General features: G+C 49.6%; 3 protein-coding genes across 3 annotated transcripts in view; 1 reads left to right on the top strand and 2 right to left on the bottom strand.

The window, feature by feature from the left end:
* Positions 1 to 2775: 2775 nt before the first annotated feature.
* UBD (ubiquitin D) lies at positions 2776 to 3345 on the bottom strand. The gene is given in 3 exon segments (XM_049611318.1): positions 2776 to 3025; positions 3027 to 3207; positions 3209 to 3345. Coding segments are annotated over 3 exon segments (459 nt in total). The 3' UTR covers positions 2776 to 2884.
* Positions 3346 to 3576: 231 nt separating this feature from the next.
* Positions 3577 to 24126, top strand: LOC125908474 (olfactory receptor 2H1). The gene is given in 9 exon segments (XM_049611317.1): positions 3577 to 3581; positions 3699 to 3777; positions 6998 to 7002; positions 17434 to 17504; positions 17507 to 17628; positions 17630 to 17808; positions 17810 to 17948; positions 19493 to 19631; positions 23954 to 24126. Coding segments are annotated over 9 exon segments (912 nt in total).
* Positions 24127 to 25692: 1566 nt separating this feature from the next.
* The window catches only part of GABBR1 (gamma-aminobutyric acid type B receptor subunit 1), a 29028-nt gene continuing 27399 nt past the window's right edge, over positions 25693 to 27321 (bottom strand). The window contains exon 25 of the mRNA XM_049611316.1: positions 25693 to 25770. Within this exon, the coding sequence (XP_049467273.1) occupies positions 25693 to 25770 (78 nt within the window). The remainder of the gene's footprint in view (positions 25771 to 27321) is intronic.

The raw sequence follows: 27321 nt of genomic DNA, 5'->3' as shown, positions 1-27321 counted from the left end.
GGTCGTAAGGGAGGGAGTTCAGACCCACAGGATCCTGAAGAACTGTCATATGGGAGGGAGATCAGATCCACGGGATCCTGGAGAACTGTCGGTCGGGAGGAAGTCGGATTTCCACTCTGGCTCTTAGGAGCCCTTTGAGAAGCGGGGTAACCCAGGGAAGCAGCTGAAAAGCAGCGACTGGGAAATGAGACAGGCCACAAGTCCCACACGGTCACTCACTAGCTATGACCCTGGGACAATGTCAATTTCCGACCCTGAGTCTGTGTCCAGTGAGTGAGGTTCTTTGTTCCAGGAAGCAGGTGGCAAACACACCAGCTAAAGGGCACCAAGGCTCGCCTCCCACACTATGGCCCTCACCACCGGGCTCCGCGCGCCGGGATGTCTTCGTGCAGCCACGGCGTCACCTCGCGCGTGGAGTCCCCACCCCCAACACCCCGGGGGCTCCCCTGTCAGCGCAGCCACAGCGCGGGAGCGCTTCCTCCTGCGGGGTCGCCCCCCCCTCCCCGCGTCGTCCCGACCCCGGAGGGCTACCGGACGCTCGTGCAACCGCCGGTGCGCGACCTGCACCTGCAGACGCACGCGCACGCGTGCGACCTCAGGTGTCACCGGCGCTGCTGGATGCGGGCTTCACGGCGAGCGTGGCGCCCCTGCTGCGGCCGCTTTGCGCGACTGTGCCCGCGTGCCCCCAGCTGGCGGCGACGGTGCGGGACGCGGGGAGGGGCGGGGGCAGGCGGGACACGAGGCCGCCGGCCCCGCCCGCTGCACCTCCCCACCTCCCCGCGCCCCTCCCCGCGGCGCCCCCGCCCCTTCCCGCCCCTCCCCGCTCCCCCCCCTCCCCGCCTTCCTCGTCCCCCTCCCCGCCCCTCCCCGCCTTCCCGCACCCGTACCGCACGCAGGCAGGAACCTCGTGGGTGCGTGTGCCCCGCCCGCCGCCCCCCTCCACCCGCAGGCCGCCCGCGCCTCTACCACCGGGTTCGCTTTGCTCCTACCGGGCGGTCCAGCCGGCCCTCAACCCGCTAGTGTCCACGCTGGGGAAGGAGGAAGTGAGGGGGCGGCGAGGAAGCCCTGGGGAGTCTGGGGAGGGGGCGGGCCCGGGGGTGGGGATGGCCACCGGGAAGGCGGTCTGCAGGTTCCCTGTGCGAACCTGCAAGTGCCCTAGGTCGGACGGGGCGGGGCGATCCTGAGCCCCTGAGGTCCGGGAGTGTTCGGGGCAGCCCCTCCATCCTCGTTTTCACGGTTCAGACAGGGGAGAGTGGCCTTCGGGCGGAGGCAGAGAGAAGGCGGGATTGGGGGAGGACGTTCCCCATCCTCCGGGCACTGTGACCGCCCTTGCCAGGGTCAGGTATCACCGGACGGGTCACGTCCACCCGCTCCCACTCGGACGGCACACCATGAAAAGACCCCACGCTGTCTGGCGTCAGGGAGGCCCCCAAATTGACCGGGAAATCGTACACTCTACCTGCAGGAGACCCCGTCCGAAAACAGGATCCCCGGTTGCCCATCTTGGGAAACCAGACCAACCTAATGCCCACCAGGAGCATTGGACCCCTAAGTGTACCAAGCAGCGGGACAGGGGGACAGGGGGACAGGGAGTGAGTGAGCGGGGGAGGTGGAGGAAGGGGCCCCGCGCTCCCCGGATAGGGCCAGGCCCCAGTGACTGTAAAGGTGATGGAGGCAGACCACACCTTCCAGAAACCCCTGCCCCAAGGACCTCCCACTGGACACACAAAACCTCTGGGTCCTGAGGAAAATATTTTCCCGTGCTCACCATCTTCCCCAGAAATGAGAACAGTTTGGTTACCGAACGTAAAGAGTAAGAAGGGACACAGTGCCAGGTGACATTTCATACCAAACAGCTTTTTTTTTTTTTAATTTTTTTTTTCAACGTTTTTTATTTATTTTTGGGACAGAGAGAGACAGAGCATGAACGGGGGAGGGGCAGAGAGAGAGGGAGACACAGAATCGGAAACAGGCTCCAGGCTCCGAGCCATCAGCCCAGAGCCTGACGCGGGGCTCGAACTCACGGACCGCGAGATCGTGACCTGGCTGCAGTCGGACGCTTAACCGACTGCGCCACCCAGGCGCCCCCCAAACAGCTTTAAATAGGGACACAGGATATACTTTAATTTGAATTTCTAAATTCTTTATTAACAAGATTGTAATCATATCAGAGTACTTCATTTATGATGAATCATTTCAGTGTTCTCTGTAAGTAGAAATTCAGTTTGGTTCAGCATATGGTGTGATATTACAGATGAAACATCGATGGAAACACAGAAATTAGTAGAACATGGATCCCATTCTAAAACTTACACTAACTTGCTGGACAAAAGAGGAAACAGCAGTGTCTCTATAAATCGGAGGGGGCCAAGGAAAGATTCAACTGCAAGCTGGCTTTGATGCTGTCTCTACAGTGCCTTAAAGATTTATGTTCTGCTGGAGTCACATGCACAATCTTGCCACCTAATCAATTATGTGAGATCCAGGAAGGTGGGAATTAGAAAGCAGAGTTTTTCTGCAGCCCTTCCTCCCCACTTAACCCCACATCTTCTCTATCTTTCCCATTAATTTGGGGAAATCATCAAAGGATGTGGGTGGTGAGTAAGGGCTAGCAGTAGCTCTTCTGCTCCTGGATCACCCACCCATGATGTGGTCACCCCCCCCCCCCCCCCACCAGATACAGTAGGTCGTCATGAAGAGTAAACTGCCCCTTTTTTTTAAATTTTTTTAACATTTGTATTTATTTTTGAGACAGAGAGAGAGAGAGAAAGCATGAACAGGGGAGGGTCAGAGAAAGAGGGAGACACAGAATCCGAAACAGGCTCCAGGCTCCGAGCTGTCAGCACAGAGCCCGACGCGGGGCTCAAACCCATGGACCACGAGATCATGACCTGAGCCGAAGCCAGACGCTTAACCGACTGAGACACCCAGGCACCCCTAAACTGCCCCTTTTGATGCCATACTCCCCCATGGTCTTCCCATCTTCCAGCTTCTTGCCATTGCAAACCACAGTCTGTTTCTCAAGCAGGCACTACAGCCGTCTTGCTCTCAATCATCTGTCTCACCTGGGCCACCGAACTGGACCTTCGCACCTGGAGGAGATGCCTCTGCCCCTCATCACCAATCTCCACCAGAAACAGGGACAGCTACTCGTCACTGGGCTTCACCACCTTTAGAGTGAGGTGGATGGTTGTCTGCCTGTCGATGCACAGGGACGTTGGTCTGAGCCTGGACATATTCAGTGATCTTCTTCACTCTGTTGTCCAAGTTAGCAGTGAGGGTCATTGATGCCCATTCCTCAGAACAGACCTCCACCTGGACAATGAAAGCCAAGCGACCCGGCATCAAGGTGCCTGGAATGCCTGCAGCCTTTGCACCACTTGTCCCCTCTCTGACCCATCCGGCTGGCCCTCCGGCTCCTTCACAACAAGCTGTGGCCCTCCCTGTCTTGGAACTTCTCGTTTGGAATTTCCAGCTTAGAACCCAAGAAAATCAATCGTATTCCTTTACAGCCATACCTCTTCTTCATCCCAACATCATTGATGGTTTCCCACATTACTTGCCTCACTCCTATCCATGTAGTTTGTCAAAGGTCGGAACTAAATACAATTACAAAGCATCCAAAGATATATACCAGACTCTAAAAACAACTCCCAAGAGAATTCCCAAGACTTGGTGGCCTCAGGGGTTACTCCCAGCACTGCCTTCCAGGACTACCTTACAAGGAAACCCTGGCTAGGATGCCTATTCTCTGTACAATTGTTTCATTTTTTAAATGTCCCATGGCCTTATAATAATAACTCAGTGTGTTATGTGCCTTGTTCATCTGTATTTCCTGTGTTTTTATATATGCCTGTTGTAGAATACAATCTCCTCCTGTAATTAGACTAGGGCCTCACTCACAGGAGGTAGGGCCAGGTCTAAGTCCTACTTGAATAATCTAAAACTGGGCAAGCTTACCCTGTGTCATTACCAGCAAGCCTGGGAGGCCCTCCCTCCTGCTCCACTCAAACTCATCTTCCCAGTCTGGATGCCACAGACATTTCTTCTGGACTGGGGCCCCTCCGTGCCAAGCTCTTATCCTAGCTCTCTTCACGGTGCACATACTCTTTACAAGATAATGTATCAGGTCTTTAACAGCTGGGGATAAATGAGTTTTGTGAACCTCTCTTCTGGGAGGAGAAGGAAGTTTAAGAGCCCAGGACCCCTAAACACAATAAAAGTGAAAGGGCTTGCATGGTTTCAAATCTTGGCAGCCCCGTTGAGCACAAGGCCCACTCACACCTCCCACCACCCTCCCCTAAGCAGCCTGTCAGATCTGACACAGAAGAGAACCCAGGAGTCAAGAGAACCTCTTCTATTTCCAGAATCTTCCTTCACCTCCGTAGATATCGGTGCCTGGTGCATCCCTGCAAGATGGCTTCCCAGCTCCTCCCAGCTCCATCCCTCCTGCACTCCTGAGCCCCGTCCCGCCCCACCTCTCCCCAACCCCACCATCAAGCCCCAACTCATACAGAGGCAGGAAGCACCAGATGCCATGTCTGCAGTCAAGGGACCAGAAGCAGGAGGCTGAGGAAAAAGAGCCTTGTGTCCAGCTTATATGCATAGGCTGGGTTGGAAATCCCCTGCCTGAACCACTGTGTCTGTACCCTTTGTTCTCAAATGATCTCATGAATTTTCTTTCACTTTTGCTACAGTGGAGTCGGTAAACAAAGAATACTGTCTGATCAAGCACTTTGTTCTCTGCCAAAGCATCTACCCTCCTGTTCCAAACACAGGATGGTCCTTCTCTGTTGAGAATTCTCCCTGCTTCACAACCACACCTCTGGTCCTGACCTCTGGACCCGGAAAGGCTGGCCAGGGTCGCTGAGGAGTGATGTGACCAGAGCAGCCTGTTCACACCAGCCTGGCAGAGGGAACCAGGTCTCCAGAAGACACAGGATGAGTCTCCTGCATGGGTTGAAGACAAGGCTGCAGTCCCAGGGAGCCACCTGCTACGTGCACTCCAGCAGTTCGCCTCCTCAGATGTTTGTTTTCCAGCCTTAACATGAGACCATTGGACAGAATTTCTAAGTTCTTCCAGGCTCAGAAAACTGTTCATAAAATGTTCTTCACAAAGAACTTTATGTTCCTGGGTCGTGAGCTCTCTAACCTTCTTCCTATCCTGCCCCAGAACCTGCAAGCCAAATCCAGTACTTAAAACAATCCTAGACCAACAATCAAGTGCTGAGCCCACCTTCCGCACACCAGAACACCACATATCCGCTGTCACATCACAGCACTGTTTCCCCACCTTTCCGCTGGACATTACCTACTCCCTGTGCGCTGTGACCTCCCAGAATCTCCCAGGAAGCTGTTGCTTCCTCCCTGGCTCTGCAGGGAGGATTTGGATTGAGACAAAGAGGGCGTGCACAGGCTGTGTGCCCTCAGGGAATTGACTTGACTACTCTGATCCTCCTAACATCCCAAAGGAACCACTACCCTCTCCCACACTCAGGACAGTGACACAAACCTTTCTCAAAACACCATTTATTAAAAGTACTCCCAATGTTTTCCAAATAAAAATTCCCTAAATATGTCAAGTTATCATCTTTTTTGCTGTACTTTCAGTGGCCATTCACTCACGGAGAGATGTGAAATGGTCCCATTTTACCGCAGGAGTCTCCAACCTGCAGAACTTGGATTTACAGAAGCGCCTGTGTAGGGTCATGGGATCCAAGACCAACTAAATATTTTTAAAAAAACTCAACGTAAATCATGTTCTTCTGCTTGAAGCTCTTACTGGTCAATAAAATTGGAGGAAGACTGAGATCATCCGCCTGCAGGGCTGCACCTGCATCCGGCGTCCAATAGGATCCGGGCATCCTGAAGCGTCAGCAGTAGCCGAGCAGAAAACACCCGATCAGGTTGCGGGAGGCTGGAGCCAGCGATGCAAGAAGAGGTTAGAAGCCGGGAAGCCATCTCCGTCGTGTTTGCGCAAAGCATCTGAGCCCCTCCCCTCCTCCCACCTTGGCCTCCAGACCGGACCCCTAGTCTGAGCCCACCCCTCCTCTCACCTTGGCCTCGGACCCGGACCCCTCGTCTGAGCCTCTCCGCTCCTCACACCTGGACCTCACACCCGGACAGAGATCAGGTGTTGAAAGCTGCTTACCATTCGCGCCTTCTCATGCTTCCCTCTCAGCCCTTCCCGCCTGGGCAGGCTACACCATGTTGGGGCCCATGTCTCCTTTTCTCGGAAAAGCTCCTGCAGGGGGGCCCAGGACGAGGTTTCTTGGGAACAGAGTCTGTCGAGCCGCGGACCTGCCGGTCTAGCTGCGCCCGTGCACCGTCCGCGTTCCCTGCAGATGCCCCGACACCAGGTCAGGGAGCATGCCTTTCCTTCTGGCCCGCCCCTCGGCCTCAGGGATTTACACAGATCAACCTGTGAGCAGCACCTCCTCCAGGAAGCCCTCTCTAACTCCCTTCCTATGCTGGGCCATGGGCCCATCCTCTATCCAGTCATACGCCTTCCTTGAGCCCCTCGGAACAAGCTTCTCCAGCAATAAGACCACCTGCTTACTTGTCTGTCACCCCCACTAAACAGTAGGAATCTTGGGGGCCATGACTGTGTCTTGACTGACCTGTATCTTCAGCACTTCGTGGGCATCTGTCTGGTGCAGTAAATACTTGATATTTACCAACGGCATGAGGACTTACGAGATTTCGGGAACTCCAGGAGACATTTGTAAAAGCACCTCATTCCCTGTTTCCACTTTCTATGGGGTAAATGTTGGTACCCCTCCAGCTCCACTGATAAGAAGGGAACTCACCCACAGTCTTACTAGTAGCTTCTGGCAAGCAAGACTGGGGATGCAAATCTCTACTGCCTTCCTTCCAATCTTCTCCCAGAACAAAGGAAAGGGGGAGTGCGCGGTGTGCGTGCCCTGGCATTACAGGAAGGGCACAAGTCAGGGAAGGAACAGGGCAGAGAAGGAGGCTGGTGAGGAATGAGCTCGAGCTCGGGTCTGTATGCAGATGGAGCATCCTATGTGGTGGGCCCTGCCTGGACCTCCGGGCAGCGGTCAGCAGAGAGCCTGCGAGAGCAGACGTCAGAGCCTGGAGGAGGACAGCCCCCCACCCGAACACTGGTGGTGGGGGTGGGGATAGTTTACAGGGGTTGCTGTCACACCCGCCTCAGCCATAGGGGAGTCACCCAGGGGAGCTGGGGATTTGCAGCTCGGAGCCACTGCAAGGGCAAGCCTGGGATTTCCCTAAGAAAAACTGATTCAGGGGATTCCTTACCCAGACAGGGTTGGATTCCAAGATGCACTGTGCTTTCTAGGAATCCAAATAACAAACCTGGACTCTGATCTCTCTCCACATAGTTCCCTTCCATGCCACGGCCCAGGCTGTGCCCTGTGCCCTTCTGCTGGCCACAGGGAGGATTTCTTCCCAGGACCTGACCTTGTCCTTGCTTCCTAGCACAGTAGAAATCTGAAGCTTTTTCCCTCTGTCATAATAATTTTTTTCAGACTCAGAAAGATTCCTTTTCATTTGTCATAGATTATGGGTCTGGAGTTCTCTCTTGCCCAGCAAGAAAGCGGTACGCAGGATTGAAATGCGAGAGAGGCTCCTGTCCTGGAGAAGACAAGAGCCCCAAGTCAGGGTCCTTGCTCCATTTTTATCAGGATCAGGCTTACAAGCATGATGGGCTGACGGGTGTGCACAAAGAGACAATGAAACCGTGAACATTTACTCATGGGTGTGGGGGAAAGGGAGTTTTGAAGATATATGTGTTAGGGGTTTGAGTCAACACAAAACAAAATTCTGGTGGCACCACCTCTGTTTACCTAAACTGACCTGGGGACAAGAAAGACAGAGCAAGCTACCTCAGGGTCAACAAGGCACCTTTCTCTTTCTAATTAGCTCCACTCTGGGCAACTTCACCCCACAGCAGTCTAAAGTCCTGTTTTTCCTGTTTACCTAATTTGGTCCTTCCTTCCTGTGAAAGCAGCTTTCTGCTATTGGACTAAATTGGAATACCTAGTCTTGTTTACCTAATCTTGTATATTTTTATCCTGAGATTTCCTATTCCTACACCTTTGTATAGGGGCTTTGCCCCGTTTACCTAATTTTGTTTACCAAATCTTGTTTACCCAAACTTGGGTGTGTTCATCCTATGGCTTTCTAATTCTTTATGCCTTGTTAACCCATTGGTGCAAGCTCAGGGAATTCCTAAACTTATTCCCCACAGCCCTTCAAACAGATTCAGAAAATCAGCCAAGGTAAAATGTCATGCGACAGAAGTCTTACCAGCTCATAAAACGAAGGTGTCAGACACACACACGTACAACCGGTACAACCGGCCAGTGTGACTCCCTCAAAAACCAGGCAGGTCGGTGCCAGTGCCACTAGGCAGGTCACTGCCATCAGGGCAGAGGCCCCTCCTGTGTGTTTTCTGGTGTCCCAGGGGGCATGTGGAAAATGGCTCAGAGAGCTAGAATACCACTTCAGAAATGCCAACCAAACTCCATCACAAAGTTCCTGAGAATTTTCATTTATTTATGATTGGAAAAATAATTCATCCACTCTCATGAAGGACAATGTGGAAATACTTACAAATGTAAGTCTTTATTTCTGGATTTTTCCATCATAGTCCATTGATTTGTATGTCTCCCTTTATGTCACTACTACACTGTCTTTATTACTCAAGCTTCATAATAAGTTTAAAATCAAAGTATAATTTCACCACCTTTTTATTTTTTACAAAGTGTTTTTGGCTATTCTTAGTCCTTTGTATTCTAAGATTAGCCTGTCAGTTTCAAAGGAAAGAAAGAAGAAAGAAAGAAAGAAAGAAAGAAAGAAAGAAAGAAAGAAAGAAGAAAGAAAGAAAGAAAAAGAAAGAAAGAAAGAAAAGAATCCTGCTTTTTTTAATAGGCATTGTATCCATAGAGAAATTTGAGGAGAGTATCCACTTTTACATTTTCTTCTGGAATTTTTTTTAATTTTCTTATTTATTTTTAAACTTACATCCAAATTAGTTAGCATAGAGTGCTACAATGATTTCAAGAGTAGATTCCTTAGTACCCCTTACCCATTTAGCCCATCCCCCCTCCCAGAACCCCTCCAGTAACCCTCAGTTTGTTCTCCATATTTATGAATCTCTTCTGTTTTGTGCCCCTCCCTGTTTTTATATTATTTTTATTTCCCTTCCCTTATGTTCATCTGTTTTGTCCCATGAAGTCCTCAAATGAGTGAAGTCATATGATGTTTGTCTTTCTCTGACTGACTAATTTCATTTAGCATAATACCCTCCAGTTCAATCCACATACTTGCAAATAGTAAGATTTCATTCTTTTTGATTGCCAAGTAATACTCCATTGTGTGTGTGTGTGTGTGTGTGTGTGTGTGTGTGTGTGTATATATACACACACACATATATATGTATATATACCACATCTTCTTTATCCATTCATCCATCGATGGACATTTGGGCTCCTTCCATACTTTGGCTATTGTCGATAGTGCTGCTATAAAAATTGGGGTGCATGTGTCCCTTTGAAACAGCACACCTGTATCCCTTGGATAAATACCTAATAGTGTAATGCTAGGTCATAGAGTAGTTCTATTTTTAGTTTTTTGAGGAACGTGCATACTGTTTTCCAGAGTGGCTACACCAGCTTTCATTCTCATCAGCAGTGCAAAAGATATCTTCTTTCTTCCCATCCTCGCCAACATCTGTCCTTGCCCGAGTTGTTAATGTTAGCCATTCTGACAGGTGTCAGGTGGTATCTCACTGCAGTTTTGATTTGTATTTCTCTGATGATGAGTGAAGTTGAGCATTTTTTGATGTGTCAGTTGGCCATCTGGATGTCTTCTTTGGAGAAGTGTCTATTCATGTCTTCTGCCCATTTCTTCACTGGATTTTTTGTTTTTTGGCTGTTGAGTTTGATAAGTTCTTTGTAGATTTTGGATACTAACCCTTTATCTGATATGTCATTTGCAAATATCCTCTCCCATTCTGTCGGTTGCCTTTTAGTTTTGCTGATTGTTTCCTTCACTGTGCAGAAGCTTTTATTTTGATGAGGACCCAGTAGTTCATTTTTGCTTTTGTTTCCCTTGCCTCCGGAGACATGTTGAGTAAGAAGTTGCTGTGGGCAAGATCAAAGAGGTTTTTGCCTGCTTTCTCCTCAAGGATTTTGATGGCTTCCTGTCTTACATTGAGGTCTTTCATCCATTTTGAGTTTATTTTTGTGTATGGTGTAAGAAAGTGGTCCAGATTCATTCTTCTGCATGTCGCTGTCCAGTTTTCCCAGCACCACTTGCTGAAGAGACTGTCTTTATTCCATTGGATATTCTTTCCTGCTTTGTCAAAGACTAGTTGGCCATACATTTGTGGGTCCATTTCTGGGTTCTCAGTTCTGTTACATTGATTGAGTGTCTGTTCTTGTGCCAGTACCATACTGTCTTGACGATTGCAGCTTTGTAATGCATCTTGACATCCAGGATTGTGATGCCTCCTGCTTTTGTTTTCTTTTTCAAGATCGCTTTGGCTATTCGGGGTCTTTTCTGGTTCCGTACAAATTTGAGGATTATTTGTTCTAACTCTGTGAAGAATGCTGGTGTTATTTTGATGGGGATTGCATTCAATATGTAGATTGCTTTGGGTAGTATCAACATTTTAACAATATTTGTTCTTCCTATGCAGGAGCATGGGATCTTTTCCCATTTTTTGGTGTCAATTCAGTTTCTTCCATAAATTTTCTACTGTTTTTAGTGTATAGATTTTTCACCTCTTGGGTTAGATTTATTCCTAGGTTTTTGGAGCAATTGTAAATAGCATCAATTCCTTGATCTCTCTGTTGCTTCATTGACGTTGTATAGGAATGCAACCGATTTCTGTGCATTGATTTTATATCCTCCAACTTTGCTGAATTCATGAATCAGTTCTAGCAGTTTTTTGGTGGAATCTTTATGGTTTTCCATATAGAGTATCATGTCATCTGCAAAGAGTGAGAATTTGACTTCCTCCTGGCTATTTGAGTGCCTTTTATTTCTTTGTGTTGTCTGATTGCAGAGGCTAAGACTTTCAAAACTATGTTGAATAACAGTGGTGAGAGTGGACATCCCTGTCTCATTCCTGACCTTAGGGGGAAAGCTCTCGGTTTTTCCCCATTGAGGATGATATTAGCATGGGTCGTTCATATATGGCTTTTATGATCTCGAGGTATGCTCCTTCTATCCCGACTTTCTTCAGGGTTTTTATCAAGAAAGGATGCTGTATTTTGTGAAATGCTTTCTCTGCATCTATTGAGAGGATCATATGGTTCTTGTCCTTTTTTTATTGATGAGATGAATCACATTAATTGTTTTGTGGATATTGAACCAGCCCTGCATCCCAGGTATAAATCCCACTTGGTTATGGTGAATAATTTTTTTAATGTATTGTTGGATCTGGTTGGCTAATATCTTGTTGAAGATTTTTGCATCCATGTTCATCAGGGAAATTGGTCTATAGTTCTCCTTTTTAGTGGGGTCTCTGGTTTTGGAATCAAGGTAATGCTGGCTTCATATAAAGTGTTTGGAAGTTTTCCTTCCATTTCTATTTTTTGGAACACCTTCAAGAGAATGGGTGTTAACTCTTCCTTAAATGTTTGGTAGAATTCCCCTGGAAAGCCATCTGGCCCTGGACTCTTGTTTTTTGTCAGATTTTTTGTTACTAATTCGATTTCCTTACTGGTTATGGGTCTGTTCAAATTTTCTATTTCTTTCTGTTTCAGTTTTGGTAGTGTATATGTTTCTAGGAATTTGTCCATTTCTTCCAGATTGTCTATATTATTGGCATACAGTTGCTCATAATGTTCTGTTATTACTGTTTTTATTTCTGCTGTGTTGGTTGCGATCTCTCCTTTTCATTTTTGATTTTATTTATTTGGGTTCTTTCCTTTTTCTTCTTGATCAAACTGGCTAGTGGTTTATCAATTTTGTTAATTCTTTCAAAGAACCAGCTTCTGGTTTCATTGATCTGTTCTATTGTTTTTTGGGGTTTTTTGTTTGTTTGTTTGTTTTGATAGCATTAATTTCTGCTCTAATCTTTATTATTTCCTGTCTTCTGGTGGTTTTGGGTTTTATTTGCTGTTCTTTTTCCAGCTCCTTAAGGTCTAAGGTTAGGTTGTGTATATGAGATCTTTCTTCCTTATTTAGGAAGGCCTGGATTGCTATATGCTTTCCTCTTATGGCCACCTTTGCTGCATACCAGAGGTTTTGGGTTGTGGTGTTATCATTTGCATTGACTTCCATATACTTTTTAATTTCCTCTGTAACTTCTTGGTTAGCCCATTCATAGTAGGATGTTCTTCCAATCTCCAAGTATTTGTTACCTTTCCAAATTTTTCTTGTGGTTAATTTCGAGTTTCATAGCGTTGTGGTCTGAAAATATGCATGGTATGATCTCAATCTGTTTGTATTTACTTAGGGCTGATTTGTGTCCCACTACATGGTCTATTCTGGAGAACGTTCCATGTGCACTGGAGAAGAATGTATATTCTGCTGCTTGAGGATGAAATGTTCTGAATATATCTGTGAAGTCCATCTGGTCCAGTGTGTCATTCAAAGCCATTGTTTCCTTGTTGATTTTTTGATTAGATGATCTGTCCATTGCTGTGAGTGGGGTGTTGAAGTCTCCCACTATACTAGTATTTCTATCAATGAGTTCCTTTATGTTTGTGATTGACTTATACATTTGGGTGCTACCCCATTTGACACATAAATGTTTACAATTGTTAGGGATTTTTGGTGGATAGACCCCTTGATTATGATATAATGCCCTTCTGCATCTCTTGATACAGTCTTTATTTTAAAGTCTAAATTGTCTGATATAAGTATGGCTACCCCGGCTTTCTTTTGTTGACCATTAACATGATAGATGGTTCTCCATCCCCTTACCTTCAATCTGAAGGTGTCTTTAGGTCTAAAGTGGGTCTCTTGTAAACAGCATATAGATGGATCCTGTTTCTTATCCATTCTGTTACCCTATGTCTTTTGATTAAAGCATTGAGTCCATTGATGTTTAGAGTGAGTACTGAAAGATATGAATACATTACCATTACGTTGCTTGTAGAGTTGGAGTTTCTGGTGGTGTTCTCTGGACCTTTATAATCTTTGTTGCTTTTGGTATTTATTTATTTATTTTAATTTTTTCATCTTTTCTCCCCTCAGAGAGTCCCCCTTAAAATCTTGCAGTGCTGGTTTAGTGATCACTAACTCTTTTAATTTTTGTTTGGGAAACTTTTTATATCTCCTTCTATTCTGAATGACAGCCTTGCTGGATAAAGAATTCTTGGCTGCATATTTTTCTGATACAGCACATTGAATGTATCCTGCCACTCCTTTCTGGCCTGTCAAGTTTCTGTGGATAGGTCTGCTGCAAACCTGATCTGTCTTCCCTTGTAGGTTTGGAAACAGCCATAGGGACTAAACTAAGAAGGGAGAAAGGAGAAAGGAGAGGGATTAAATTCCATTAAGACTCTATAAACAGGGTGGGGCGCAGAGTCTGCAACTCCACAGCTTGATACCTGGAGGTGCTCTGGTGGGAAGGGCAAATCCCCACTGCTGGGAAGACATTTGGTAGAGGCTGTGAGGCAACCTGGGCCCAGCAGACCCCAGAGAACAGCCACATTCACTGGTGCTGAAACAAGGTCTGCTTCAGTTTCCTCCTGTTAAAGACAGGGGCACGTAGGGTAGGAGGGTGATTAGAGGCAAGCTGGTGAAGATCTGGCCACCAGCTAGGTTGGGGGAGACAGAGCCTCCGTTTGAAGGGCTGGCCAATTTCTGTGGTGTAGACATTCCCGCCGTGGCTGGCCCACCCTTCTCACCAAATTCCCCGCACTGGCACACGACACGGGCCTGGTGGGAAGCTGTAGCAACCCTGCGAAGACCAGAGACCACCGTGCCCGAAGGTCCAGTACCCTTGGCGTCCACGTGGAGACACCAGTTAAGAGTTTGTTGTCACCGCAGCAGAGGGGAGTTTCAGTGCACCTGAGGGTAAGTGGGAAGTGTGCTCTCCTGGGAGAGGGTAGTTTGGACACTCCCTCAATAGCAGAGTCCAGATCCCACTGCGCTGGCACCTGTGGCTAGTGACCTCAGCCAAGTTTCTTAACCTCTAAAACAATTTACTTCTTGGTAGAAGTGGAATAAGAGGATCTTCTTTGCAGGGTTTCTGTGAGAACTGGGTGGGTGGGCCGCTTGAGACACAAAGGAAGGACTGAGCACACAGCAGATATGTAGCAAGTAAGGATCTCTGGGCTCTCACTCACTCCTCTCAGTGGGCTCCCCAGCCCAGGCCCTGGCTCCCAGCGCAGTGCTCACACTCGTGGGGCCAAAGAAATGAGGAAATGCAAAAACCACTAGATGAATGTGAGGGGAGAAGAGCCAGGAACAAAATGGTAGATGAGAGATAGTGGAGAAGACAAAGATTGGGGGAGGAAAGACAAGGTCCCTAAGGGAGAGGCCACCTAAAGAGATTGAGGAAGAAGAAAGGGGAGCATGGAGAGGCCAAGAGGATGAGGATGAGGATGAGGAGTTCAGAAATGAAAATGAGTTGATTAGGACAATGGCTGGTGGGGGACAACAGAGGCGGGGCTACCATTCAGGGTACAGGACTTGTGAGTCACAAAGAAGTAAAGGGGGTGACTGCCCATTGTCAAGTTCTTCTCTGCCAGGAGATGCTCTGGAGTTGAGGACATTGGTTGCACACCTGGTGAACATATAAACCATGAAGTTGCATGCTTTAAATGGGCAAATGTATAAATATATCTCCACAGAAGAAAACAAAGGAATGGTTCATTAGAGATTCAGCGTGGTGTTTGCATCTGGGGCGTGGGCACACTTGGAACATTTGCTCAGCTCTGTAACCTAGTTGCTGGTTGACTTTCTTACTCATTGAACTGTAGACATGTGCTTACTCACACTTTCTTGAATATATAAAAATATGGAAAAAAATAAAATATGTCCTATAAGAATGATGACAGAAAAAGAAGAAAACCAAGTATGATACAGAAACAGAAACATCCAGAAGATGTACAGCAGGCTGGGAACCAGTGTGAGGAGATGTGGAGGCTGCCCTGCCCTCCCCCTCCCTGAGTGTGGAGGTCACCCAAGGCCAGGAACCCCTGAGTACCTGTCTCTCAACTGCCCCTAGCTACAGCCTCCTGCCCCATCTCTGAGTCAGCCTTCTATGCCCCAATACTCCTCTTTTCTACAGAAGAAACAGTCACCTCCTCTAGGAAGCTTTCCCTGATATATCCACCCAAAGTGGTCTTTCACCTTATTACAGACCCTATTCCCTCATTCACTCAGTATGTTAGAATTATTGACCTTTATATTTTTCAAAATGTTTATTCATTTATTTTTGTAAGGGGAGGAGTGGGAGTGAGGGGCAGAGAGAGAGGGAGACAGAGAATCCCAAGTGCCCTGGCATTACTGACCTTTAGAGCTTGGGGTCTCATCAAGATAAAAAGCTTCTGCACAGCAAAGGAAACAATCAACAAAATAAAAGGCAACCAACAGAATGGGAGAAGATATTTGCAAATGACGTATCAGATAAAGGGTTGGTATCCAAAATCTATAAAGAACTTATCAAACTTAACACCCAAGAAACAAATAATTCAGTGAAAAAGTGGGCAAAAGACATGAATAGACATTTCTCTAAAGAAGACATCCAGATGGCCAACCAACACATGAAGAAAATGCTCAACATCACTCCTCATCAGGGAAATACAAATCAAGACCACAATGAGATACCACCTCACACCTGTCAGAATGGCTAAAATTAACAACTCAGGCAACAACAGATAATGGTGAGGATGTGGAGAAAGAGGAACCCTCTTGCACTGTTGGTGGGAATGCAAACTGGTGCAGCCACTCTGGAAAACAGTGGGGAGGTTCCTCAAAAAATTAAAAATAGACCTACCCTATGACCCAGCAATAGCACTGCTAGGAATTTACCCAAGGGATACAGGAGTGCTGATGCATAGGGGCACTTGTACCCCAATGTTTACAGCAGCACTCTCAACAATAGCCAAATTATGGAAAGAGCCTAAATGTCCATCAACTGATGAATGCATAAAGAAGTTGTGGTTTATAAATACAATGGAATACTACTTGGCAATGAGAAAGAATGAAATCCTGCCATTTGCAGCAATGTGGATGGACCTGGAGTGTATTATGCTGAGTGAAACAAGTCAGTGAGAGAAAGATATCATATGTTTTCACTCATATGTGGATCTTGAGAAACTTAACAGAAGACCATGGGGGAGGGGGCAAAATAGTTACAAACAGAGAGAGAGGGAGATAAACCATAAGAGACTCTTGGATACAGAGAACAAACTGAGGGTTCATGGGGGTGGGGGAGAGGGAAGAGGGCAAAGTGGGTGATGGGCAGGGAGGAGGGCACCCTTTGGGATGAGCACTGGGTATTGTATGGAAGCCATGAACCACGGTAATCTATGCCAAAAACCAAGAGCACACTTTACACACTGTATGTTAGCCAATTTGACAATAAATTATAATTTTTAAAAAGCTTGGAGTCTTTGATAATGTTTCTATATTAATGACGATCTAAATGTGCTTGTGGCTTGCGTCCTGCCTGTGAGCATCTCAGGGCAGTGACAGACCCGTCTGTGAACCGGATCGTTAGCCGCAAAGGGAAGACCTTTCTCCTAGATACAACCTCAGTCCCTGACGAACCCCCTCTCCCCGCCTCAACCCCTGCAAGGAGGACGCATGGATTATAAGCAGCCCCACAAAATTCCTCTGACAAATAGAGAAATGATCCACTCCACAGACATAGCTTATAACCCGAAAATCCACTCAAAACACACATGACTTTGCTGGTTCTTCTGGCAAATGCGCAGGGAGGACACAGCTCCCCCAGCAGCACTCAGAGCACAGGGGCGCCAAGGGCACGCAGTGCTGGAAATTTCCACTAGCCTCCTTCACCCGCAGCCCGCCAGCCCCAGGCCCCGTTCGAAGTTCCACCTCTCCTTCGGGACGCCCCCTCCCGCCGCCCCCTCCCGCCGCCCCTCCTCCGAGATGCCTCACCACCGTGCGCTCTCCTCCGGGATGCGCGCTCCCCCACCTCCGCGCGCCCCTCCTCCAGGACGCCCCACCGACCTGGTGCACCTGCCAGACCAGGTGAGTTCCGTCCAGTCGGGACAGGAACCAGCCGGGCCAGCAAGAGCTCCCCGGGGGACTTCTCTGCACACCCAGGGACCAAAGGAACCCCCTGTGCAGACCCAGGGGGGCAGCACCCGCATCATCCTGCTGTCAGTGCAGGCCCCCAGGCTGCACGCCCTGAACCTCTCCTTAGATCTATGCTTCAGCGCAAGCTGCACCGCCCAGATGCGGCCCACCTCGGGCGAATACCACCAGCCTCCTGGGCTGCCCGTTCCTGAGGACCACGGAGTGCGTCGTCCTCACACTGATGGCCTTTGACCGCTACGTGGCAGTCTGCTGGCCCCTGCACCATGCTACCCCTGCCTGAGCCAGCAGCTGGCGGCCACCACCTGGGCCACTGGCCTGGTGGAGTCAGCGGTCCTGACACCACCCCCTCTCCGTCTGCTCTTGTGTCCCCACGGGCAGGTGGGTGATATTTTTGTGTGAGGTCCCGGCTCTGATTGCACTGTCCCGCAGAAACGCCACTTACGGTGAGATGCAGCTGGCTGTTGTGGTCCCTCACTGCCCCTGCCCGAGCAGTGCTCAGGTCAAGTCTGCCACAGGGTGGAAGAAGGCGTTCCGGATGCACCCCTCCCACCTCGCGGTGGTCACCCTCTTACGACTCAGTCATTACTGTCTACCTGCAGCCCCCAAATCCCGACGTTCAGCAAAGGGGCAAGTTGTCCAGTCTCTGCTATGCGGCAGGCACTCCAGCACTTAACAACCCTCTTGTTCACACCCTGAGGAACAGAGGGGTAAAGGGGGCACTTGGGACGCTGCTTGGGAGGCACAGGGACCCAAGGGAGTGCTGAGAGCTGCCTGGGTGCTTTCCAGTCCCCAGGGAATCAACCTGCTTCTGTGGGGATGCCTTGTGCCCCACACCACGCCCTCCTCACCCAGGGCGCCACAGGGGTGGGCAGTAGCTGTGTGTGTGTGTGCGTGCACACACGCGTGCCTGTGTGTGCGCCCTGTGTGTGTCCGTCTGTGTGTGCGTGTCAGTCCGTGTGCGTGTGTCTGTGTGCGTGTGTCTGTCTTTGTGTGCATGTCCGTCTGTGTGCGTGTGCATCTGTGTGTGTCCATCTCTCTGTGTGCGTGTCTGTGTGTACGTGTCCATCTGTGTGTGCATCTCCGTCTGTGTGTGTGTCCATCTGTGTGTGCTTGTAATCGTGTGCGTGTGCGTGTCCATCTATGTGTCTGTCTTGTGTCTATGTATGTGTCTGTGTGTGCATGTCCATCTGTGTGTCTGTGTGTGCATCTCCATCTGTGTGTGTCCATCTGTGTGTGCTTGTAATCGTGTGCGTGTGCGTGTCCATCTATGTGTCTGTCTTGTGTCTATGTATGTGTCTGTGTGTGCATGTCCATCTGTGTGTCTGTGTGTGTGTGTCTGTGCGTCTCCATCTGTGTGCGTCTCCATCTGTGTGCGTGTCCATCTGTGTGTCTGTGTGTGGGTGTCTGTCTGTGTGTGCGTCTCCGTCTGTGTGCGCATCTCCATCTGTGTGTGTGTGTCCGTCCATGTGTCCGTCTGTGTGTGTGTCCATCTGTGTGCATGTGTCTGTCTGTGTGCATGTCTGTCTGTCGTGTCCGTCTGTGCGCCATGTGTGTAAGGTAGAGATGGAAAATCTGCTCAGAAGGCACACACCTCCATGTGAGGTGAGACTATAGGAACCATCATGTATCCGTCCTCTTTCCTTTCTTCCTGAACTGTCCCCATCTCCACACCATGTGCCTGGATCACCGGTCACGTCACTGCTTCACCCCCACGTCTGATCCCTGCCACATCATTTTGCTTCTCCCTCAAGTTGTTTCCACTTCTTTATGTGTGTTTGATATTTTCCATCCATTTCACCCTCTCTGTTCTGACAGCAGAACAGGGGAGCCTCAAGCTCTGAGACCAGCCCAGGAACACGCAGCTGACACCTAAGACCCAGGCCCCGCAACCTCTCAAAGGCACTCAAATGTCACAGCCTCCTTAGGCCTGGGGCCAGATGAAGCCCATACGCCAAGCGGGGATGGTCACCTGGGCACCTGCACCCCGCCCCCAATGCCCATGGGTTACCTGGGCACCAGCATTTCTCCCCGCCCCCCCCCCGCCGGAGTCCACAGGTCGCCTGGGCACCAGCGTTTCTTCCCAAGCATCCAGGGGTCACCTGGGCGCCTGCATTTCTCCCCCGCCCCCCCCCTTCTCCTCCCCAACCCCGCCCGGGGCCACGGGTCACCTGGGTACCTGTATTCCCCACCCCACACCCACACCCCCACCCCCGCCACTCCCAGTGCCCAAGGGCCCTGCCCGGATCCGCAGGCCAACCTGCAGAACCCCCAGAGCCCTGGCCGCGCGGAGGCACGGGACCGTTTGCACAACGCGGGCTCTGGCGCCCTCTGCCGGCTTCACTCGGCACTGCGCCTGACGTCGGGGGAGGGACTTACCTACCTGAGGAAAAGTGTGTACAATACACATACCCGTACACATTTCAGGTACCATTTAAAGTAATTTACACATATTAACGCATCAGTCCCTGTCACAACACCACGAAGCAGATACTAGCTTTTTCAGATGCACAAACTAAGAAAGATATTTTGGGGTGCCTGGATGGCTCAGTCATTTGAGCATCCAACTATTGATTTCCACTCAGGTCATGATCTCAGGGTTCATGAGATCGAGTCCACCATCAGGCTCTTCGCTGATGATGCAGAATCTGCTTGGAATTCTCTCTCTCCCCCTCTCTGTCCCTCCCCTGCTCACTCTCTCCCTCTCTCTCTGCCCCCCCCTGCTTACTCTCTGCCCCTCCCTGCTCATTCTCTCCCTCTCTCTGCCCCTTCCCTGCTCACTCTCTCCCCCTCTCTGCTCACTCTCTCTCTCTCCCTCTCAAAATAAATAAAAATAAGCCTTAAAAAAAAAAAGTAAGACACAGTTTAAGTAGCAGCTGAAGAAGGTCAGTGATTGGTACCCAGGTGGGTGGACTCAAATCTGTGTTGTTAAATCCTGTGTTTTGGTACAAACAGTGCCTCTTTAGCCCAGTTAGGAAGTCTCAGCCTTTCAGCAAACTTTGAGGAAATCATCCCAATCTAGAAATCTGATTTTCCACGTAAAGGAGGTTTCCTCCTGGGAATGAGAGTTTATCACATGCCTCAAAGCTGCTGGAAGTTTTGTTACAGCTCATGGTTTGTGTTCCTGGCTCACACACACCTCCACCCCTGGATTTCAGGCTCTCAGAAGGCAAGGACTGAAATGTTGCAGAAAATTGGCACCCAATTAATTCTATAAATGAGTAAAGGATTAAATAAATAAATATCTACAAAAAAATGTGTAAAGCTTTCTGGAAGATCCTAATCCCACAGATGTGGTCTCTTAGCTTTTCCATGGCAATGGCAATTCCAAGTTCTCTTTGGTACACGCTGATAAGAAAAAAAAATCCTATGTTTATTCTAGTCCCAACATAAAGAGGCTTTGGCTGAACATGCACAGAACAGCTGTGTTAACTCCCTCCATCCTCCTCTTTCCAGCCATCCATCCAGAGTAATTTATTGTCTCCTCCACCTCATGTTAGACTATGTCCTGATCTCAATGTAGATCCCCCCCCATCTTATATTAATGTCCTAATCTCATCCCCACAAGTAATGTTGACCTTAATTCCACTTTTCAAATCGCTTAGGTAATTTCTTTTTCCCATGACCACGTCTGCCCTCTTCCTCTCACTGGCATCTGGAAACCTCCAGTCTTTCTGCCTCTTTATCAGCTCCGTTCACACGGAGGCCCTGGTGTGGAAATATGACAGAGAATTAAATGAAGCAGTCTAAGAAACTTTTAATGAAACCTGATTTGTTGAATAAATGCTTTAACACAGGCTTAAAACTAGCATCTCATTCTGAATTAATTCTATATGTAAAGTTATCTACTAGAAACTTCAGGAGAAAATCTCTACTAAGATTAGTCAACCACAATCCTCAGTGTCCAGAGAAGATACAGATGCTCAGAGGCATATTTCTAGCCTGATTAAGCACCACACAAGTGACTTCAAGGCTCTTGGCCTTAGTAAAAACTGCCAGTCTTTTTACCAGCACAAGAAAAAAAGAGAATTACAATCTGGGACAAACAGGTAGGCAAGTCCAGGGGACAGAGGAGAGAGCACACATTTTAAGGACAAAAGGGATGAGGTGGATGAGAAAATGTTGGGCTCAGAGCGAATGGTCAAGAAAGACTTCTTTTTAAAGCACAACTTCCCTAGAACTTAATGTAGTTGGCTTTTTTCTTCTTTACTTTTTTTAACGTTTGTTTTTGAGAGAGAAACAGAGCATGAGTGGGGGAAGGGCAGAGAGAGAGGGAGACAGAACCTGAAGGAGCTGTCAGCACAGAGACTGACACGGGGCTTGGACCCATGCGCCATGAGATCATGACCTGAGCTGAAGTCAGACGCTTAACCGAGTCACCCAGGCGCCTCCAGAATTCTTGAGGCATCTTCAGTGTAAAAACATGGTTTTATTAAAGCACAGGAACAGGACCCATGGGCAGGAAGAGCTGCACTAGGGTTGTAAGGAGGGACTGATTATATAGTCTTAGTGGGGATAAGTAAGTCTGTAAGGGATTTGGGAGCAAGGTTCCCAGGACTTTGAAGGGATAGCTCCTGTTAGGAAAAGGTCACTGACTACAGAGTAGTAAAATCTCAGTTATGAGACCCTCCAGATGTGTATCAGGGGCTATAAGCTTGGAGGATGATTGCCGGCATATACCTTGGGGCAGTTGAGATCAAGGAAGTTCCCAAAGGGATTGTTAAAGGATCCTGGGGGTTGAGATAATGTTACATTAAAGTTTTGACATCAAGGCAGCTGAGCTCCCAGAAGAAGGTCACTGTGCGTGTCTCAAGGACTTGTCAATGGACTGCAAGTTGCAAAGAAAATTAATTATTTTCTTTTGTCTTTGTTCCCCACATCACGTTGAGAAGGCTGTTATGAGCTAACAGTCCACTGGAGTAAACTGGGAACTTGGGAGTGTGGTGGCTTCTCAGTGCCTGAGCTGTTGGGGGAGGGGGGCTCCTGCTGGAGTAGCTGAATGGTTTCCACCTGCAAGGTCAAGCCCCCCTCTTCCTATCAGGTCTGCATTTGACCAGCAGTGCTGGGCCTGAAGCGTCCCTTGCCGGCCTCTGGACTCCATTGTGTTGAGATTTCCGTTACTAATTTTCAAAGGCAAACAAGAGATCCAAGGAACCCAGAATAAAAGAACAAAGTATATGAGTGCTTGGGTGCCCGGGAAGCAGAGGATTCTTCTGAGAGGTTTGAACCACGGCAGAGGGTGCAAAATTAATAGGAGATATTCACTGATTTACTGTGTGCAAAGAGCTAACGCATGTTGTGCATGATGGTGGGAAGATGTGGGAGGAGTTACATCAGGGACCTGAATGATTAAGGAGGAAGGTGGACATTATTTTAGGAATGCATGGAAGCTACTGAATTGGGAAAAACTGGGAAGTGGGACCCTTACAAATGCTTGAAGCCTGTAAGACTTAGGTCCCACGGGGACAGGCACTTAGCCATCCACCTGGTACAATGCTTGAGCCAGAAGTATTTACGGGTGTCATTCAAGAACCTCAGGGTTTTAGTTGCAAATTCAAGTCTGGCCACTGGTTCCCTTCTGAGGCACCCACTGGGTAGTTAAGACACTAACGATGGCAGGGGTGGGGCAAGCTGAGGGCCAGGCACAAGCTAGCATCCTCCCCCCCTCCACCGATGGGATACATGCACCCCCCACTGATGGGATACGTGCAACATTCCTCAGCTTGCACCCCGCCCCTCAGGTGGGATGTGTGTGCTATTCCTCAGACAGCACCACCCCCGAGGTGGGATGTGTGTGATATTCCTCAGGTTCTCCTGCTGCCCAAGGAGGAAGAACAGAAAACAAATAGTTAAACTGATATCATCTCCATCAGTTTATAAACATCTTAGTGATATCAGGGGAAAAGGGCAATCTTATCAGTAGCGTAATCTCCAGGAACTCCCACTGTCTTATGTTGATGCTTTGCTAGGCGGAAAACAACCTTAGCCTGAAGACAGCCAGGCCTCCAGTAAGGAGTCTTCGTTAGCATATGGAAATCCCTGTAAGAAAATTCGTCTTTACTTTACCTCCCCCAGCTCTGTAGCATGTAACCAGTCACTCTTCACAACCCCAGTGCAGCTCTTCCTGCGCATGGGTCCGGTCCTCGTGCTTTTATTATTTTATAATCACCTTTTTGCACCAAAGACGCCTTCAAGAATTCTTTGTTGGCCATCAGCTCCCAATCCTACCATCACCCCAAAACCATGCATGGGGTCCAGCTCCCACTGCATCGCAGAGCCAGGCTTCCCGTTTCTCCCATGCAGAATCAATCCCTCACTCCTGAAGGGCACCAGAACCCACAACCAAAATAGGCCTCTTTAGCATATGGATTATTTCGAGCCAAGGCCGTTGAGGACCAGCGATGCAGGAAAAGCGCTAAGCAAAGGTAGGCACAGGTCCCTTTGCATCTGTGAGGATGCCTCCCTCCCTGAATTCCAAGGGGACTCCACAACTTTGATCAATGAAGTCATTGACTTAAATCTGCAAAACAAGCCTGTCTGTGCAGTCTGCTTTCATGCCTTCCCTGACTTCCTCCCCCAACAGGCTCAGAAGCCCAAGCCCCTTGCCCTTAGTGCAGCCTAGAATGGGCACTAGCGAGCTCCTAGGTCACTATGAGCATGATGCAGTCACTGTGGGAAAACGTTTGTCATTCTCTGTAAGCCTGTCTCCCGCTAGCTGGAGACCTGGAGATGGGTAGAGGAAAAAGAGGATTTTTCTTCCCCCTGTCCCCACCGCTCTCCACACACTGGGAGGGAACATTCCACCAGCCCACCCTCAAAGCCTCAGCACGTTCACGGCAGCGGCTGCCGCCACCGGAGCCCGAGTTTATCTTCCAGGAGAGTCTCTAGTGTCTCCTATCTTACTCCACAGGCCATACGGGGGGGCTGCCATATTGGTGACGGGTTTTGAACATCACAACTGTTTGGGGATGAGTTGTGGGGGGGGGACCCTTTCTCTGATTTTCCCTTATGTTATTGGACCATGAAGTGCAAAGAATTCCCTGCTCCAAAAGCCTGAGTGAACAAACCAAAAGGCAGCAGTCCAGAGGGGCCCGAGGTCACAAGGACCACGGCGGCAACCAGCATTGTCAGAAAGAGCCAGTGAGGGACTCCGGCTGGCCCTGAAGCATCAAGAAGGCAAGGTCTAACAAGAGGCTGCACGATACATCAGCTTGGGGTGCAGACAAGCAGTATGAGGAGGTGCCATGAACCGTCTCTGGAGGACGCGGACCACACACAGCAAGTGATGGGTCACTCTTTCCAAAGGCAGCTTCAACAGCACATTTATCCTGTCCCATGAACATTTTTACAGTGTGGCATTCATTCCAGGACGTGGGGCCTGTGTTTCTGGCACTTGAACGTGCAAGGCCTTGGGACGGCCTGGACCAATGGGACGTGGCAGAAGTGACACCATGTGACTTTCAAGGCTGTGCCAGAAAAAAGACAGCTTCAACCTGGCCGGCTGTCTGCTCCCGTGTCTCCCAGGATGCACACCTTTGGAGCCCAGCCACCATGTCATGAGCAATCCCAGGCCACATGGAGAGGCCACGCCTAGGGCTCCACCAGACCACCCAGCTGAGGTCTCCACTGATGGACATCACCCATCTTTGGGCCCTTCTGATGACCTCAGCCCCCAGCCTTCAGCTGTCTCCAGTATCTCCCCACTCTCCCCTGTGTGAGCTCCTGACCCACAGAAGCCGGAGATCAACAATTACTCGTATTTTAAGGTGCTGTTTTAGGGCAACAGGTTGTGCAGCAACGAACACCAGTACAAGGAGTCTGGCTGCTGGCTCTACTCATTAGCAGAGTGACCCCGGACCCCAGACCAGGGCCACACTCTGCCCGAGCTGCAGTGTCCTCGCCAGATGAGGGTCTCGAGAGCACAACGCCTTCCTTACGGTCTGTCCTGAGCCTCAGAGCTGTCACCTACAGACCTGCCTACCTCCTTTCTGCCTCCACCTACACCCTCACTCATTAGAGAACGTGCACCCAGGAAGCCTGTGTTGCTCGCTGCGCCCAGAGGAGCTCCTGCCCACGTGTTCCCAGTCAGAACTTGTTTGTAGAAACACCACCAACATGGCATAGAGCTCTCCCGAAATTCTCTGATAGTGGGTGCCCAGGCAGGAAGCACAGTGCAGCCAGGTGGGCAGTCCAAAGCCCAGGGCACTCCAAGCTCAGCTCCAAGGTCACACGCCTGTGGGAGAATCCATCCCCACAGAGGCAGGGCTGGAAGCACCTGGCTCTTCCAACTTCCTTCCAGCAGGGCATCTGCTCAGCTGGTTTCCTGATTCCCACAGCGTTTAGCTCACCCTCGACCTCTGCAGAGCTGTGCAAAAGACATCTGAGGCAGCAATAATGGTCTTTTAGGGTATACCCTGGGGCTGGAACAGCACATTTTCCACACCACAGGCTTGCCTACCGCACAGGCTTCTTGCCTTTCCCTGAGAAGGAGCCGCTGTGGGAGCAGGGGAACTTGCAGTGCGTGCAAATGGCCTGCAGTGAATAATCACAGTGGACTGGTATTCAACCATTGCTCTGGGACTTAACCCACAGGAGCTCTCCTGTGACTTCAGAAAGGCCTTCCGAACAGGACGATGAAGTGAGAGGACCACCCAGGCCTCCAATCTTCCACAAAAATGTGAGCATTGCTTTAAACAAACAGTACCAAAGGGAAACACAAAAGCTGAGCTGCAAAGAATCACTTCACTCAGACAACTCAGGGAATCATTCCCTCCTCTCAGAGAACTCAAGAAATCACCTGCTCCTCTCAGAGAACTCGGGGAATCACCCGCTCCTCTCAGAGAACTCCAGAAATCATCCACTGCTCTCAGAGATCTCAGAGACCTCACAGCGAAATTATCCGCTCCTCTCAGAGATCTTGGGAACTACTCACTCCTCTCAGAGAACTCAAAGAATCATTCCCTCCTCTCAGAGAACTTGGGGAATCAACTGCTTCTCTCAGAGAACTCCAGAAATCATCCGCTCCTCTCAGAGATCTCAGAGACCTCAGAGCGGAATTATCCACTCCTCTCAGAGATCTCGGGAACCACTCACTCCTCTCAAAGAACTCGAGGAATCATTCCCTCCTCTCAGAGAACTCGAGGAGTCAGGAGTCCCCAGGTTTCCTTGTCCTAATGGACCACTCAGTACTTTCTGTTCTCCGACAGCAGTTTCCTTGCCAGCTGCTCAGGGTTCTCAGAGACTGAAGGCAGGGGGTGCTCAGGGGCCGCTAGGCCCAAGGTCACCAGCACCCGCCATTCTTCTGTGGTGCTTGATCCCTAGGAGGGAAGGTCCTCGCGTCTTCTCGGGCGTGTGCCCCAGGCTCCAGTGAGCACCCAGCACTGTCACACACATCGTTGAATAGCAGCGACAGCGCCTGGCACTCACCAGCATCCTCCGCGGGCCAAGGACCACTCCAGGCCGCGGTCCTGGCACCACTGGACAAAGGGCCGAGTGATGGTGGTGGGCAGGACGAGGCAAGGAGCTCCAGGCACCTTTCCGCAAGTGATGGTAACGGACGCTCCGCCGCGACTCCAGAGCCCCCACAGTTACGCGCTAAAGTATCACTGACTGGTTGCGGCCCAATCCTGTCCTGCTTTGAGAGGCCCTCAGTGGACCAACAAAACCTTCCTTCCACCCCTCTGCTGTGGGGCCTTTTCACCAGCATGGAGCCCCCCGAGTTCCCCTCCTGGGACTGAAGCCCAGTGTGTTCTCAGTAAGGGATGAGCTGATGAGTCACACTGTGCACTGGTTTATTGAGACTGGGGGAGATCCCTCCCCAAGAGACACCACAGTGTGAAGGGGATGTCACCTCCTGCCCGGAGTTCCGTCTGTCCACCCGGGGAGCCTTCCTTTGGTTGGGATTCTCAACCATCACCTACAGGACACAGCCTCCCAACCTGCCCCCACTTCTTCTCCCTTAAATCCCCCCAGAAAAACGCACGACCAGAGGGAGCAGTTCTGGAAAGAAAGACTGTAAGGCCTGGGGAGGGTGAACATAAGCAGGGGGGCAAGGGGAAGGGGTGACATGAGCAGAGGGGGAAG

This window comes from Panthera uncia, assembly GCF_023721935.1.
Source record: "Panthera uncia isolate 11264 chromosome B2 unlocalized genomic scaffold, Puncia_PCG_1.0 HiC_scaffold_25, whole genome shotgun sequence".
NCBI lineage: Eukaryota > Metazoa > Chordata > Mammalia > Carnivora > Felidae > Panthera > Panthera uncia.
This window is presented reverse-complemented; position numbering and strand designations above follow the sequence as displayed.